This window comes from Dermacentor albipictus, chromosome 6, assembly GCF_038994185.2.
Source record: "Dermacentor albipictus isolate Rhodes 1998 colony chromosome 6, USDA_Dalb.pri_finalv2, whole genome shotgun sequence".
NCBI classification, from domain to species: domain Eukaryota; kingdom Metazoa; phylum Arthropoda; class Arachnida; order Ixodida; family Ixodidae; genus Dermacentor; species Dermacentor albipictus.
Window position 1 is genome coordinate 124297804 of NC_091826.1, and position 18140 is coordinate 124315943.

Below are 18140 nucleotides of genomic sequence, written 5' to 3' on the forward strand. Positions count from 1 at the left end.
CCCCTTTCGGCGGTAGGGGAGGGATTATCATTGTTCAAATTGTGACTCACCTTTTGCACATACGGCACAACTTGCGGCCTTAGGCGACTCTGCTCACCGGCTGTTGCCTCATACGCTGGAGCGCCCGCTTCTGGGTTCTGTTACAGAGATTCGGCCGCGGAAGTTAGGACCAAACGAGGGTAGCCCACTTTTGAAAGCCTAATGAACTGCTTGACAAAACTGCCCTGCATCTTCTGTTCACAGGACTTCTTGAGTGCTGACCCCTGGCAGAGTGAAGCTATAGCTCTTTCGATAAGCTTAGGATGCGAGGAGCCGTAAGGAAGTTCTTTCTTTTGTCGCGGTGAATAGCTCAAGTATACTTGATCCTTTGAGAACGTGAGGCTTAAATCCAAGAATTGAAGGGTATTGTCTACGGGCAGTTCAGTTGTGAATGACAGGGCTTTTCTGTAAAGGAAATGCCTCGATAGGCAGAGTGGCTTCCTCGCTATGCAGAGTGGGTTGCCAAATACCGTACCAAAATTTCGCAAGCATCTATTGCCACAGGACCTTCCCTGGCTGCATGGAAACGCGCAAAAATTATTCCGATTCATAAGAGCGGTTCCACATCCGTTGTCAATAATTTTCAACCGATTTCTCTTACATGCAGTTGTTCCAAATTACTGGAACATATTGTTTTTAAACACTTGTTGGCATACCTGGACTGTAACAACGTCCTACACACTTCTTAACATAGGTTCCATAAAGATCTATCCACAGTCACCCAGCTTATTGAAACCGTTCACGATCAATCTCAAGCAATAAACGGCCGTGAACAAACTTATATAATATACCTGGATTTCGCAAAAGCCTTCGACAAGGTACCCCACCCAAAGGTGCAGCAAAAGATTTTACCACTTTTCAGAAACCCGAAAATAACAAACTGGTTTTCTTGTTACCTCACCTCTCGAGCACAGTTCGTTGACCTTCGAGTTTTTAATCGTCTCTTTCCCCGGTGGACTCAGGTGTGCCTCAAGGCAGCGTTTTCGGCCCACTTTTGCTCGTGGTTTTCGTAAATCATCTACCAAAATCTATCACAGTTCCAGTAGGATTCCTCGCAGATGATTTTTGTCGTATACACACAAATAAATCCCCCACTAACAAAGAGAAGCTAAGCACTAACTTACAAGAAATAGAAAAATGGTACTCGACGTGGCAAATGGTGCTAAACGTGGACAAGTCAGTAATGATATCCGTCACTAGAAAGAAAAATATAATGAAATACCCTTATTTCATAGCAGGTAATCAAGTTAACAGAGTGGAACATCACAAGTACCTCGGTTTAACTTTCACTTCCTACCTACGCTGGCATATGCACATAGATAATGTGTGCTCAAAGGCTTAATGGGTAGTTGGGGGTCTGAGTCGTAACATCCGCAATGGTACTCCCGATGTAAAATTACTCACCAATAGAGCACTGGTAAGACCAGTCATTGAATAAGAGAAAATTGTGTGGGATCCCTACACGGCATGTAACATAGCAAAAATATAAAAAATGCAGAGATTGGCATCCCTTTTAATCTATAATAAATATCGCCGCATCTATTCACCGACCGAGTTATGTAAACAAGCAAACCTTGAGACGCTTGCTGGCAGAACCATGGTGGAGAGTATGAAGGTTGTTTTCCTGCTAATTGACCGGTGATTTAAGATTAACACAACAGAGTACTTCACAGTTCACTCCGACGAACCATCTAGGCATCGCCACAGTATGTACATTGCTGTGCCACTTGCTCATGATAGCTTTAAGTAAAGTTTTTTTTTCTTGAGTTATTAAGCAGTGGAACCTGCTTTCTGACTCCATCGTGAGAAATGACTCCTTGATGTCTTTATTCAACGCCTCGAATCATTCATACACCACAGCGCACCTAGGTAACAGCATAAGTCGTTGCCTCAAGTTGTGTATTCTCTATTCTTGTTTGCTAATTTAGCATTTTTTTTGTCCAGTGCATTTGTTTGTACATTGTGTCAGGTGATGTTGTTGAACTTACGCCCATGTATACTTATGCTTTACTTTGTCAACTCCTGTAATGGCATGCAAAGGCTGTCAGTACTAATAAATGAATGAATAATGTTTTAAATCATCTAAAATATTTTTAACATCAAAGGACTTAAAAGTACCACCTTGGTCCATGATAACTGAGAAATCGTCAACGTATATAAAACCTTCAAAAGCATGCGAACTGTGCAGGCTGTGGTCAAAAGTTTTTCTACTTAAGTCAAGAATATGTCAGACAGTAAAGGTGGTACGTACAATCCAATTCCAACAATGTTTGACTAGAACTGCTTCGATGTGCAATGGTTGAAAATTTGATAGACCAAGTTCACAGAAGATATTTGCAGCTTTTACTATTGTGGAATTGTAGGCAAAATTTGTAAGAATATCTTTAATACTGTACACTGCATTTCGAACAATGCGACCAGAAGCCGAAGACTGTACTGACGTATCTCAGCAGACTGTAACCCACTGCATGCAAAATCATTTTTTACAGAGAGGAGCAAAAATCATGTGATATTAAACAACCGCCATTATTGATAATCTAAATACCAATAAGAAAATTAATAAATTAATCATGGGTTTATATTAAAGTGCCCAGAAACAACAACGAGGGTCCTAATGCTGGCGCATTCGACAGAACAATGCACAGGAAATACAGTGCAAGCCCATACACACAAGCACACACGCGCGCACACAAAAAAAATAATCGGCTACAAATGATTTCTTAGACAAAAACACCAAACTAAATCTTGGTGCGAAAGCAGGAAATGCAAGCCATCTCATTAGTCTCCATAGCGTTGTACGCTATATATGTGTTATTTATACATTCAATATTTGAAGAAAGTACTACCAGCCTTAATAGCAGAATTTTGGCAGTATGGCAGCATGAAACGGATTATGGACAACTGCTGTGGTGCCTGGCTGAATTTGAGCCTCTGCTCCATGTTTTATTTCAGGACTGCACAAGAATCGCAACTGGAGTGGTCCAAGCAAGGTGGCACTGCGGACGCGCGAGATGCTTCGTCGTAACATCAGCCTCGAGTACGAGCTGTACGAGTTCGTTCGACAGCGGCTCCACGCACAGTGGCGACGCCTGGCCGCCTAGCTCGATTGTTCCCTACAGCATGGAATCCTCGTTTACACTCTTAAAATGCCAGCAGGAAGTACGGGCCAGGGATTCCACGATAAGGCCGACCTTACAATCCGTCTATGAATGCAAAATGGAACTCAAGACTGCTGTCCCAATTGGATATCGTTAACATTCCAGTGCCCTCGTCATTTACAGCTCTTGCGTTGGAATTACGAAGGAATTCAGTATTTTCAGCGAGCCCACACTTTGTGGGCGCTTTTGTTCGCGGGTGTATATGCGTTACCGCTACGATCTATTCATGGCATCTTGGTGTAGCCACTTGGTACGACCACGTAAATCGAAATTGCAGTACTTGTGGCGATATTCCCCTCGGTAAAAAAGTACTATGATAACTCCCATTAGGACGAACATGAGTGGAAGAATTATTTCTTCTTATCAGAAGCTTTTCTGAACAGATATAATTAAAGAAGTTCTCTAATCTAGGTACACCCAAGTACTGAAATGAAAAGGCACACGTAAACAAAGGGGAATATTTTATAATCCTAAGCATTTTTTTATGCCTCTGCAAAATGTTACAGTGATGTTTTATTGCGTGAATGCGGCTTACGCGCAAGCGTATGGGTGCTATTCCCTTTTTGTGCATCGTGCGTAGAATGTTTTAAAGATGCTTTGATTGTGAGTAAGTGTGGCGAGTTTCAAAGGCTTATTTTTTTTTTGTACGTCTTAGTTCCATTTTCTAATTTTCTTAAAATGTAAAGTCACATTAGGAAAGATGGTTAAGCACTGTGCAGCAATGCACAGTCTTTATTATTTCAAGGTGTTTGGTAATGTACTATTACCCCTTTTCCGTTTGGCTCATTCAGCTCAATATTTCGAAATGTAAATGCATGCACGTCTAGCGTAAACGCTCCATTACTCATTTCCCGTAATCCCTGAACTCCGTGGCGCTATCACTAACAAACTCATACAGGTACCTAGGTGTCGAAATAACGAACCAATTACCTTCGGTGGGTCACATCACAAAGCTTTGTGCTAGCACTTCCGGAACAATTTGTTTCATCCTACGAAATGGCAGACGACTGGAAGACTGCCCAAATCGTTCCTGTTCCCAAGAAAGGTGATCGTTTGCTGTTAACTATCGCCGAATATCCCCAATTTCATCATGCTTTAAATTAATTGAGCACGTCTTTGTTAATCGCAAAAACGAATTCCTTAATCGGCACTCTATCCTATCAAAATTTCACCATGGTTTTCCTAAAGGGTTTTCAACAGTAATCGAATTAATAACAATCGCTCATTCGTTCGCACTTAGCCTAGACAGTTGTGGCCAAGTTGATCTCATATTCTTCGATTTTAGCAACGCTTTGGTGAAGTCCCTCATGATAAATTAATTTTAAAGCTAAAGACTGTTGGCCTTCCTGAGCTATTAGTTATCTGCATTTCAGACTATTTAACTAACCGTGATCAGTATGTTTTAATTGATGGAAATTAGTCGGACGGCCTTGCGCTCTATTCTGGTGTGCCTCAAGGGAGTGTACTGGATGGATGGATGGAATAACTTTAATGAAAGGTCCTGCGAGCTACGGGGCACAAGGTCCCATAGAGCGGGCTACTCCCACGTTGGGACCGTGAGTTTTAACTCCCTGGCCGCATCGTGGTCTCGCTGAACAGCACAGAGCTGCTCCACCTGGTCCGTGTCGCGTAATGCTTCTGTAGCCTGGCGGAGTCTTGATCCTTGTTTGCGTGGGTCCGACCACACGGCCAGAGCAAGTGATATACGTCCAATTTGCTAAGGCAATTTTCGAGACCCTTTTATTAATTCCTCTAATATTAACGACATTCTTCACAGAGTTGTTTCTGGCACAGAGAATCGTTTGTTTGCGGATGATTACGTGCTGTACCGTGAAGTTACATGTTCTGATATCCAGAACGGCCTATATAACTCGTTAACTAACATCCTAGCATAGTGCCAAGAATGGTGTGTGCTTCTAAACAAAGAATAAACAAAGCTCCTTCGCCTATCACGCAAGAAAAGTTCCTTTCGATCACAGGTATCACATTGGACCATCACCCTTACACGAAGTCTCCAGTTATTGTAAGACACTAACAATCTCTCCCGGAATTCACATGCTGAGAATATCTGCTGATCCGCCTTTTGCAAACTATGTATTTTATGGTTAAACTACTCGCTTATAATTTACTTATCACGCCTAAGCTCGAGTATGCAAGGGTTTTGTGCTGTCATGTATAATACTATAATCAATGTTTAAAAAACTTTATAAAGAATTGAAAGGTAAGCAGTAAGGTTTATTTATTCAACATGTTCACCGTTCGATTCAACGTCTGAGCTAATGAAGAATAACAGTATCGAACCCCTTGAAACAAGAAGAAAAATTACGCATGGAGCGTTTCTTTACTTGCTAATAAATAACAAATTTGCTCTTGATCCTGCACCCTATGTATCGTTCCTAACTACACGCCGCACGCGTCACCATCAAGCCGGTTCACTAACCCCTTACATTTATCACACTGTCACATTCCAATTTTCCTTTTTGCCTCGTACCATTAGCGAGTGGAATTCGCCCACACAATAAGTGACAACGCATTCTGATGCTGCCTTACTTTTACTTGCTTCCTTTGAACCTATGTTGTCATTTCATGTATTTGATGCGCTTGGATCTGTAACACGATCTGCAGTATGAAATAAATAAAAAAAGAGATCCCTGTCTATGTTCCCTCCTGCCATCTGACAACTAGCGTACGAAACGTACATCCGCGCCAAACTGGAATGTGCCTCTGCATTATGGAATTCTCATCAGGCCTACTTGACTGATTCACTCGAAGCCATCCAATACCAGGCAGCTTGCTTCATAACGTCCCCGTGTACTCACTGCCTCTGCATAAATAACCTGAAATCGTCTCTCGGTCTTGAAGCACATCGCCGTAAAGTCTCAATGTTTTAGCTCTTCGATAAATTATATTTTGACTTTCCTGCACTACGCAGTAACTTATTACATGCTCCATTACGCTCATTTCGACGACTGTTCAACTGCCTTAGCAACCAGCGTTTGCACTGTTCTTGCAACGCCTTCAATAAGTGCTTCCTTCCCGCCTCCATTGAACAATGGAACAATCTTCCCGAAAATATTGGTACCGAGTCCAATCCCTCTAAATTCCGGCAGCTTTTAACCGTTCAATGCAACCTATAATAGGTACTTTCCACGCGCTCGTCTCCCTAGCTATCCATGGTATCCGGTTGACTCGCGCATTGCCTGCCACCGTTTGCGTCGCCGCTCCGTCCTTCTCGCTCTGTGCTCGGCCCCTCGATCTCGAAACGAACCCGGTACGCCCATAGCGCACACAGAACTCGTAGCAACTACCAGAAGAGGTCAACTCCGCAGGCCTCCGCCTACCCTACTCCTCCGTGACGCTTCGCCGCCTGGCTCTTTCCCCGCTTCTCTCAACGCCACCAAGGAGCTGCTTTGCCGCGCGCTGAGCGCGCTCTTCCGTACTTTCCCATGCGCGCGATTCCCATCTCCACCTCCAGGCGCCTTCCTCCTCCTCCGCCGCTCGCTTCCCTCGCGGCGACTCACCTAATCTCGCCGATTTCCCAGACGGAGCATGTACGTTTGCGCGTAAAATTTATCGCAGCGTTAACTACCGTTCAAATCATTATCCAGCGTACCCGAGCAGCCAGCGTTATATTGAGGAAATTTGTAATGCATTCTAATGCATTCGATAAACTTTCTAAATGTTGGAACCTTTTCTGAGCCACCATTAGTGAATTGAAAAGAATGTGTTGAATAAATATTGCAAATCGCACACAAAGCAGAAGTCGGTGTAAGCGAAGCTATGGCGAGCCTGCAGGACGGAACACTGCATGTCGCGCAGCGGATTTCGGTTGACGAACGTGCACCGCACCTTTCGGCCCAGGCGGCAGGGAAACGCGTGATACAGCATCACCAGCGACAATCGGATCTAAACCACAGAGCGATGTAAACCTTCGGGCACCGAAAAGGTGTCGCGTGATAGCACAGGAGCCTCTAAGGGCTCGGTAGTATTCATCGACGAATGCATGCACCCATTACTCGGTTGTACCAGATCACGTGCCCGGCCGCCGCCCACCACGGAAATAAGCGAAAAAGCCGAGGAAACCTATCCGCCATAAATTCTTATTAGCGGAGACGCATCAGGGGAATATTAGTCGCCGCCTAGTTTAAGAGGGCATGTCATTACCATACTTTCGAGCTCTCCCAAATTTTCTGTATTTTTTTACAAATTTCGGATTGATTGGCAGGTATGCCATTACAAACGATCATGGCAATGCCTAGTACAGCCGTCAGCACTCTTGTCTAGAGCGCTAGAACGCTGTCGGCGGCATGGGCGCCGTCTGCCGAAAACGCGTTGTTTCAGGTGGCGTACATCAGAGATTGCGCCGCCACACTGATGGGGCTACCTTAATCTTTATTGCCTTGTCATACGCAATGGCTTAAACAGTTCCGATCTCCTGTGATGACATAGCAGGGCCGCGGCACAAAAGCGGAGAGAATTGAAGGGCGCTTCACTGAATGTTGTGCGACGCGTTATGGATGCAAAGCATGGACACAAAAAAGAGCATGGAGATTTACTACAATGGAAAGAAGGACCAACTCATATATAACCGGATTCATCGTGGAACCGAACGGGCGGCAGCGTGTTTCTCGGAAGCTGTACGCTACCTTCCGGCACAGTGGGATGTACGGACACATTGAGCGGTGGCTGTACACTCACCTCGGCGAGCCAAGCAGGTCAGGGACAACATCAGAGCCGCGTTGTCATCAGGCGGCACCCACGTGGCACTAGGTTCAAAACAATTTTGGTTAGTGCCGGGCTCCGGTACCTTCCATTACCAAGCTGGGTTTCACGTCCTACGATCAGCCAGGAAGAAAACCGCGCAGGGCCTCACCGCTTCACGACTTCAATTGGTTGGGTAAACGACAGGTCACCCTGTAAGAAACCACCGGGTTTCCGTATATACCATAGTCACCTACGAACGCCGTAGCGAGGTGCATTTAGACCCCCAGGACATGGAATGAGCAGTTAGTACGGCGGTATTGATAGATGCCAGTAGAGGTGTCAAGGAAATACACAGCTCTAGGACATGACATTGCGCCGTCTGAAGCATAACAGAAAATGAAGGACTCGAAGATTAAGTGAGTTCTGGAAGATATGAACCTTGAATAACTGGAACCTAATATAGCACCAGAATGAAGGAAGTCCTGAACCTGGAATTCCTAAACCTAGAAAGACACCTGAAAAAACAGAAAATCTCAGACCTGATTCATTCACGTCAGCGGTTAGTGAGCTGGCTGAACAGATGTCACTGCAGAGAGTCTGATAGTGGCGAAAAGCGGCATTTTTACCATTACGCCCATACTGGGTTCCAACCACACCTTAGCACAGAAGATACTCTTGACTTCCCCACAAAAGCGACTGTGCAAATTTCGTCTTAGTCTTCGGTAATCAAAATAATCGCAGCGATGGACATCAAAATGGCGTTTGATTTTGGAGGTCATGCTGAAATTCTCGATACAATGGTGAGCTTAGGCATCTTAACAAGATTCCTAAGCTTCGTTCACTCTTTTCTTACAGGCTAGGTGTACGCTTTCAACTTGTTCTCGGTTTGCTCATGGCTGGGGATTAGAGGTTAAGACAGCGGAGAGCAGGAGTAACGCGTTTCTTAATAACCGAGTTTTCCCACAAGAATTAGGGATCTATCAGACATTACTTAACGTCGTCCTCCTAACAATAATATGGAAACAACAAAATCTACGCAATAGGATTTACCAGATATTTTCATGAAGTTACGGGCTTGGAACGCACTCTCAAGTGCGACACAACAGCCGAACTGTCTCCGGGAAGCCATAAATAACATAGATGCGCATGTTAAAATGGCGTGCCTGGAACTTTCCGTGGAAGAATCAACATCTGTGCAAAGTGCTAACAAGACAGTTCGAAACCGAGCTCATTTCGCAAGCATGCAACTGTCGCATAGCGGACAAGCTCTCCGAGAATTCAACCAGCTGAAGATGCTAAGCGTCACGCGGACAATGTTCCTAGAGACTACACAGCTCATGGGAAGAATAGTAGCACGAGCGGCCGACGCATGTAATGAGATTGACTCATTAAAGCCGTTCTCCAGCCAAGGACAAAGTATGGCATGGAACGTCTAAGGCTGACACAGCTCCAGGACAAAATACTCGAAGAGGTCAACAGAGAAGCCATGAGAGCAGTGACTGGCCTACTATGGATAACACCTATTTATCTGCTTTGAGTACAAACCGCCAGATAAACAACCTGCCGGAGCTGGTCGACCAACGCACGCGCGACAGGTGGAAGCACACCAAGCAGGGCAGCACACTTCGACATAACATGAATGCGACGCAATTAATGCTGGATGAAACTGCCTCGAGGCAGCCACCTCCGGTTTGAGCATACAGGAACTTCGCCAGAAATAAGCGTTCGCTGCGCCGAATGCCACATTATGAGCCGCACCAAAGGGCTACCGTTCGATTACAGACGAAACCTACTTGCGACGACCACGATTCCTGCCAGGCCATCGTCACACACCCTACGCGTGTGCGTCACGCTATAATTACGGCTCGGAGCGACGCAAGTGGAGAAGCACATGGCACCCGTACACGTCCACGGCGGCTAAATAATACATATATGGTAGCAGAGTTGCATGCAATTTATGACGCACTTAAAACGATGAGTGCAGTCGATAACGAAGGTTGCCTGAAGTTATGCGTTCAAAAGCGCATACTGAACTGCACAATCTGCAGAATATTCCATTTATATCCAGGCTCATACAGAAAATGGCTGGAGGAATCGAAAATAATGGGATCCGCACGCAGGTTGAACGGATTTCCACCCACATTGGTATAACCAGAGGCGAACGAGCTTGCGCACTTGTCACCGGACATTCTACTGATAGTACTATGATAGGCTATCGTGATGACCATGGGGATTAAGTGGGTCCCCACAGGCGGCGCGAGAGTAACAGGGAGCATGCGCAGGTGCGACTAAAGAGAAAATAAGCGTCGATTCTACGGCGCGATTCTACGGCGTGATTTAGGGTTGTGCTTACACCCAACGCATTGGAAAGATGCCGTCAACGACCTGCTCGAGACGCCCAAGAACTGACAGAAAGGCTCCCCGCGTCATGGCGCAAACATAACTTGTCGACGTAGCTATCCTTCTGTGGAAGTGACCTGGATGGCGACATTATAGAAGAAGACACCTTGCTTGATCGCACATCTCGCTTAGTGTTCCGGACCGTTTTCGAGTGCGGCTGTATGATCGTCATCTTAATTTGCTACCCCCTTAAATCATGGACTCTCGCGTGGACTCTTGATATGGGCCAAACCTAAGTCCTGTTATTCATTTTTCCCGTTTTTTACAGCGAAGCTGTATATGGCTAGCCGATCTGTCCGTCCGTTCATCTGTCGCCTCTACGCCGAAAATTCCTCCAGCGCAACCCCTTGTGCATGCGCAAAAAAAAAGAAAAAGAGGGGCGCGATTGGCTACGCCAGTAGTGACATCGTTGCATTCCGTCGCAGCCGAGCGCGCACGCAGCAGTTTCTCTGCGGCTGCCAAATGGGTAGGCCATGCGTAATACGTACTCTTGAGGAGCAGGCAGCTTTCGATAAACAACTAGCGAGCAGAATCGGGGACAAGCTCGCCTACGCCGTGCCGATGCTGCAACTCGGGCAGAAGAACAGGCTCGTGCAGCCGAGCGCAAGCAGCAACTGCGTACTGGGGATTCTGCAGCCTACCAAGCCGTCGTTTAATGAGCCGTTAGGATTAACCCAGTGATGTTTCAGCTTCGCTAGTTAAACATATGTGTGGAGTGCTTGAGCAGCGATTTCCTCCTTCTGACTCCCTTTCTTTCTTTTTGATAAAGACTACGACAGCGAAGCTGCAAAATAGAAGCGCTCGAGAAGAAGCAAGTCTAAAGCGATGGAACACGCTATATGCGTGTTTTGACGGTGTTGAAAAGAACAAGATTATTCCTCGATTTTATCAGAGGCGCGTTAGGGGATGATGTGCAGACATATCTGAAAAATGTGTGAATTCCTCAAGAACTGAATGAAATTTCCCAAACATTATCGGAAACCTTTTAGGAAGCCTTATACGAAACGCTTAGCTTTCCCGGTACTCTGGGCGAAATGACAGCTGCCGCAGCAATGCATTCAACGAAAATGGGGCAACGTTAGCAGCGACGTGCCTTGATAGCTAGTAGGTTAATCATGGGCCTTGACATAATTACTGAGTGCTAATTTTGTCGCTATCTTCCTGCGTCATACAATCCGCTTACTTTCCCGTGCATCCTCGGTGAGCTAAACCACACACGTTGATTACGTTTTGTTGAAATAAGAAGCCTGTTATGGGTGACGTAAGAGATCAATTCTGGGTATGATTATTCAAGCAGTTTTAGAAAACCACACATACAATTTTGCCATGGCTTCACAAACGTGTTTTACGAACCACATAAGTTTTTACAATGTCCTGATATCAGTAAACTTCCTTACAATGTTTACGTTTCGAGAAGACGCAGGCCATCTTATGAGGAATGTGCTGACCAAGTTTCAAGTGTTTCAATTTATTATGTGCTTTCTAAGAAGTTTCGTAAGCAAGTGCTGGAAAGCTTTGTACATCCTATCACCCGCTTTGTGTCCAAGAGTCCTGTGAGAACTCTGCAAAACAGCGAGTTAACATTTTCTTAAAGGAACATAGAAGCACAACACTAAATCACTTCAGACAGAGAAGGTGTTAATTTCAAACTCTGATACCCATAACTCAGAAATAGTAGGTTGATTATGATGAGAGAAAATGAAAGGCGAAGTTTCAGTTTTAAGATTTTGCGCTGAATCACGGACGCCGGTACGTCACTGTTACGTCACGGATATGAAGCCTTATTTTTTGTATTTATGCCACGATGGTTCAGGAAAAGTTTTCAAAAATTGTCATGTGCAATCTTTGTCTCTTTTAGCGCACAATGTAGTCTATTTTTTATAGCTAAGCAATTACCTAGGCCATGACGTGGCAGCGAGCTGGTGAGGGAAGGAGGCCGCTTTTTATGGTTTACCAAATGTCTTATCAATGGTGACAGTGTTTTATGCATAGAGTTAGTAGAACAACTCTAGATGAAAAGCTGGGCCGGAAAAGGGGGAACCTCTAGGGCGCCGCCCTGTTGCTACTGGTCAATGTGGCCAGCGCAATTCCTACTGAAAGAGCTGAGAACAAGTACAGGTCACCTTATGCTTTGTCATCTAAAAACGCATACCTGATGGCTTTATGAAGGTGGTACGTTAATATTAAGTTTACAGAAAGCGATCGCTAAGTGCGTGACTTATGTAAATCACGATGTATGCATTCATGCAATAAAGGATGACGCGAATTTCGGTTTCGCATCTGTTTTTGGGATGCGTAGTAGTTTCGTTTAGGTTTGACATGCGATCGCGCGTCGACATCGGACGCTATGGCACACTCGTGCCTTATGTGCCACCGAAGCCCCGAAGTGGTCTGGCATATACCTTCACATGTAAGTAAACGAATGTATCTCCTTGTTGAGAATATCACGCGAGTAGGCAGCTCTTGTGGTACATCACAATCGTTTGAGAAGCGTCACAGTAGAGCATTTATCTGCATGCGGAGCGGTGTTTTTATTTGCAGGTTTCCCTTTAGTAGGAAATTGCTGGACAGGTGGACCAGCACACCGGAATTGTATTGGCGAAGCCACAAGCAACTCACAGAATCTGTTTAATTGTTGCACTTTGAACAACCATGCTTCTACAAAGGCCACAGCAGAAAAACAGCCTGATGCCGAGTATTTCTGTGCCACGACGTAATCAAGAGGCGAGTGCCTAATGCGGACGAAATCGAGTGCATCGAGACTTAGAACGATAGAAACCTGAGCTAGTTCGTAAGGATTCATTATGCAAAAAAGAGGTGATGCGTGCAGAAAGGACACAAGAGTAGAGAAGTGGGCGGCGCTCGTGTTGTTTGCTTGTAAATACTCTACTCTTGTGTCCTGTCTGCACGCCTCACCTCCGTTTTGCATAACGAGTGCATCAACCCACATATTATTAGATTAGGTGTTTTATTAACTGTACAATATTTTCAACACTTCCTTGCATTCCATTTCATGTGGAATATCTTTTCTGGCCACAAATTTGTGCAGCGAATCTATTTGCAGGATCGACTCCGGGCCTGTGGGACCATTCACTTGCACTTGATACTGAGTCTTTTACATGTATCCATAAACTGCAGATATGCACATCAGATCCCTGTGAGCATTTTCAAAATTCAATTGTTTTCGACAACAGGCACATATGCAATACTGACATAATCCCAAATACCACTAAGCAGCTGGGACAAATTTTTGTTGACCATACTCGCAGGTAAAATAGGTACAACATGTGGACAGCTCCAGCTCATTTTCCTTAAGTCAGTGTGTACAAGGCTTATGCAAAAATAATTTTTTTCTCGCGCACCGATTATTTTGCTTTATAAGCAAGAGAACCCACCACGTTAGTGTAACGTATCTTGTGCATCACACTAATATGTGCTTTCATTTACCAAGTGAGATGAGTTACTTTTATGGCTCATTCAGTCATATCACACTGCAAGCTGCATTCATCAATCTTCAATTGGATTTTGCAAATGTATAATGAAACATGTTTCCCTTTTATGCAGATATGCAATGGCAAGCCCTTCCATGTGTTCCAAAAGTAAAATTTAAGCTCTAAATTAAAGAAGATATTTCTTGTCAGAAACAAGCAAAATTGGTGACTGCAGAGTATCAGAAGCCCAAGATACAGAAATTATGAGAAGTGTCGAATGATTTTAAGGAAAGAGTCGTATTTGAAAATGCAAGACTTTTTAGTGGAGGTCAAGCAAGTCAATATAGGTAGATTACTCTGCAAAATTATGCGAGTGAAGGGATGTCAAACAATGGGTCAGGAAATGCATTGTTTTTCTGCAAAACAAAAGCTGATTGCCATTACATAAGTCACTTTAGCATCATGATAACTTCAGAAATAAACCAAAAACAAGACACGCCTAAATAAAAAAAACCATTTAATGATATTCCACCAGAACTTTTTGTTGTGCTAGTTGGTGCATATTACTGAAGTACCATAGCGCCAAACAGACGACACAAGAAGAAGAGAAACGGACATAAGCGCTCGTTCGTGTCTCTTCTTCTTGTGTCGTCTGTTTGGCGCTATAATACTTCAGCCATTTAATGATGCTCTCTCCACACTGGGATAAATGAAAACAAACACATCACATCTAATGTGGACATATCAGATGCCTTGTGAAACACTAAAGGAACAATTCAGTTTCGAGCTATGGCACTTGCCGCGTAGATGTGGGAGGGCCTTGCACCAGTAGTGATAGTTACCACTGCATTTAGAAACTGAAAGCATTCGTGCAGACAAGGATGATTCTTTATATTTTTGGCTACCACTTCAAATGCCTCCACCAAGTGTTACAATGCTGCACGCAGCCATACTAAGGATCTCGCAGCAACACCTGCAGGTAAAAAGCAGAAGCAGTCAAAGTGCTGGTGTGTCCTGGACATTATGTTTGAAAACATTTAAGCAAGAAGCAGACATAACAACTGCATTTATTTCCATAATTCCCCATTTAATTGGCCTTTTCTTTTTGCTTAGACAATGCCTACGCCAAGCCACAGCAGCTCCCTCATACAGACTCTGCAAGCCAAGAGGCCGTGGAGGCAAATGCAGGTAAGAGGCAATAAGCAATAGCACTGGTATCGACATTCATCTAATTTATTTTTATTTCGTTTAGGCAGCCAGCACACCTCGAACAGCCACCTTGACTGCGGGTGTGTCACCTTAGTCGCCAAGGAAACATTTGAGGGAAAGTGACAGGCAATGTGAACAGCCACTTCTCCATGTAAACAATACTCTTTCTCTCGAATTACTCCTACGCCTCGCCACGCCAGCACACTTGTGGACAAAGATGTCGCAGAGGCACGTGCAGGTCAGAGGCAAGAAGCAGTGGCACTGGTGTCGACATTTACCCAATTACTTTTTCTTACACTGAGGCAGCCAGCACACCTCGAACAGCCACCTTGACTGCGGGTGTGTTAGTAGATTCCTGTTGTACATATGCTCATAATAAACTTCAGTAAACTTGAACTTCATAATAAACTTGAAGGCAAATGGGACATTGATGCATTGTATTTTTGAACATTTATTGGTCACATACAATATATGTTATACTTTGCAGTGCTACAGAGTATATTTTGAAGCTTCCCCCTATATTTTGCACCTTTAATTACGTATGTGTTGTGTGGCCCTCAATGCAGTTCATGTTGTACAGCTGCTTTGTCTGTGTATCGCACATTGGCTTAAGCTCGTGATATCCACATACTTCTCTCACATATACAAAATAAAGTTCTATGTAGTCCTCAGTGTTACAACAAAAAATGAAAGTAAACAATCCGATCGTGGAATTGTGTTTATTACAGTGATTCCTACGACAGTTACTGACAAGTTGACAACTTGAACTGGTCAATCGGTCCATATCCTCCTCTATTTTTCAAAATTAAAGGAGGCTATGATCCGTCATGGCAAGGAATTGCATGTATATATAAAAAAATGGCTGTGGCTTAGGTAAGGTTAAGCCCAGGATGCGAAGCATACTAGCCTTTATTTTAGTTGTTGAACCACTGTTTAGCCTGGTGAACTGCTGTTGCTTGGCTATATTTGGTTCGGCTAGACGAAGAAACAACTCATGCATTACTTCTTCGCCTTCAAGAGTGGAACGCGACAGCGTTCCCGTCGACCCGCCAAGGGGTGTAAGACAATGGGCTACAGGGCAGCGACTACGCGCCCCGCATTGGACGCGGTGAGCGTCGAGCAAAGCAGCGTTCGGCGCGGCAACGAAATGTGCGCCTGAGCAAGAGACGCACGCCTTAGAAACAGCGCGTTTCTAAGGCAACACCGCATTCACTAGAGGCGCTTTTGTACCGCTTTGAAGCGTTGTACTCGTGGCTCAGTGGTAGCGTCTCCGTCCCACACTCCGGAGACCCTGGTTCGATTCCCACCCAGCCCGTCTTGCAAGAGTTGAGCCAAAGCCACTTCTCCTCTGTCGTGACGTCACGGTGTCACGTGATTTCATGGTCGCCGCCGCGCCTGAGGAGCTGGGTTGAGCCCTCGTAATATGCTTCGCATAAAAAGGGGGTATGTGTGTGTTTGTAGTGGCGGTATAGGATTAGGGCGGTACGAAAAAATGTATCAACACCGTCCTCTAGACCCATTCCGTTAAGGTACCGTAACAAAGCGTATTATGCATAAAGTTCATACAACCAACTCTGATATTACTACAGACGCCAGGCGACGCGAGCTACATTTGTCATGATGCATTCGCGACTTCACCTGATGCCCTCGACATTATTCTCGTTAATCGTGCTCACTGCGCCGAGGCGAAAGAAAGATCATGGGCGCAGGTGCCTTTAAAGTATCTCGACCTTGCGAGGCATGGCTGCGCGTGCCAGGGGAGCTGTCCGTGCGAACACTCCCTGGCACACACCTGCCTCGGCGGCCCTAACCTACGTACCGTTCTGCTTCGAGCTTTGATCCCCCTACTGTCCCTCGGGTGCCCTGGAGTTCCTGCGCCGCCTGCTCTGCTATCATCTCAGGTGCTCTCCTGAGACTTCCCTTTGTCGGTTACATGTGCGCTACAGCTGGATCATTACTTATAATAATAAAAAACCCGATCTGTCGACACGATGATAGATCGGGAAAGCGGCTTTTGCAACATACCGCGCCCGTGCGAAGAGAATTACGGAATGCCAACGAGGAATCTGACCACAGCTTCGAGCTCGTAACGTCGTCGAGTGACACTCCTGCAACAGGCGTGACCGCTGAAAACCGCATACCGCCGGAAACTTGAACAGGATCATCCCTCGGTTGCATAACTGCCAGCTGTACGGCCAACATGGACCACACCCACACCATCCCGCAACATAGAATAAAGAACCGACTTATAAAACCCAAACACACGGCTGCACGCACACATCACAACACTACAAGCGAGACGCCATGCTGCTACGCTGCTACTGTTGCCGGATTAAAACTAACTACTGTCACCAAGCTTAGCAAGCGTCTCAGGAGCTGGCAACCTCGGCGCGTAGCAACATGGCGGCGCTCTTGCGGTTCCCGATTTTAATGCATGGGCCCTATGGGTAGCTTGTCCTCTAGAGTCAGTATAGTAACTCTATGGTTTTATGCGAAGCATATTACTAGAGCGCAACCCAGCTCCTCAGGCGCGGCGGTGTCGCCTTCAATACCACGTGACACCGTGACGTCACGACAGAGGAGAAACGGGGCTCCAACTCGCGGCGTCGCGGCGGTATATAAGCAGCTGCGCTTGCCTCTGCTAGACACTCACGAGGTGAGATGCCTCCTGGAGACAGAGCTGCTCGTTGGAATGAGAAGCGTAGGTTGCGGCGTGCTACAGAGACTGATTTTCTAGGTGGCTTTGGCTCAGCTCTTGCAAGATGGGCTGGGTGGGAATCGAACCAGGGTCTCCGGAGTGTGAGACGGAGGCGCTACCACTGAGCCACGAGTACGATGCTTCAAAGCGGTACAAAAGCGGCTCTAGTGAATGCGGTGTTGCCTTAGAAACGAGCTGTTTCTAAGGCTCAGGCGTGCGTCGCTTGCTCAGGCGCACATTTCGTTGCCGCGCCGAACGCTGCGTTGCTCGACGCTCACCGCGTCCAATGCGGGGCGCGTAGTCGCTGCGCCGTAGCCCATTGTCTTATACCCCTTGGCGGGTGGACGGGAACGCTGTCGCGTTCCACTCTTGAAGGCGAAGCAGAGTAACACATGAGTTGTTTCTTCGTCTAGCCGAACCAAATATAGCCAAGCAACAGCAGTTCACCAGGCTAAACAGTGGTTCAACAACTAAAATAAAGGCTAGTATGCTTCGCATCCT

The 18140-nt window shown here is 45.6% G+C and overlaps 1 protein-coding gene across 2 annotated transcripts in view; it reads left to right on the top strand.

The window, feature by feature from the left end:
- Positions 1–6411, top strand: part of pip (heparan sulfate 2-O-sulfotransferase pipe) — a 161955-nt gene extending 155544 nt beyond the window's left edge. For both annotated transcript variants that reach the window (XM_065428737.2, XM_065428739.2), the window contains one exon: positions 2992–6411. In XM_065428737.2, the coding sequence (XP_065284809.1) occupies positions 2992–3140 (149 nt within the window). In that variant the 3' untranslated portion in view covers positions 3141–6411. The remainder of the gene's footprint in view (positions 1–2991) is intronic.
- Positions 6412–18140: the final 11729 nt, after the last annotated feature.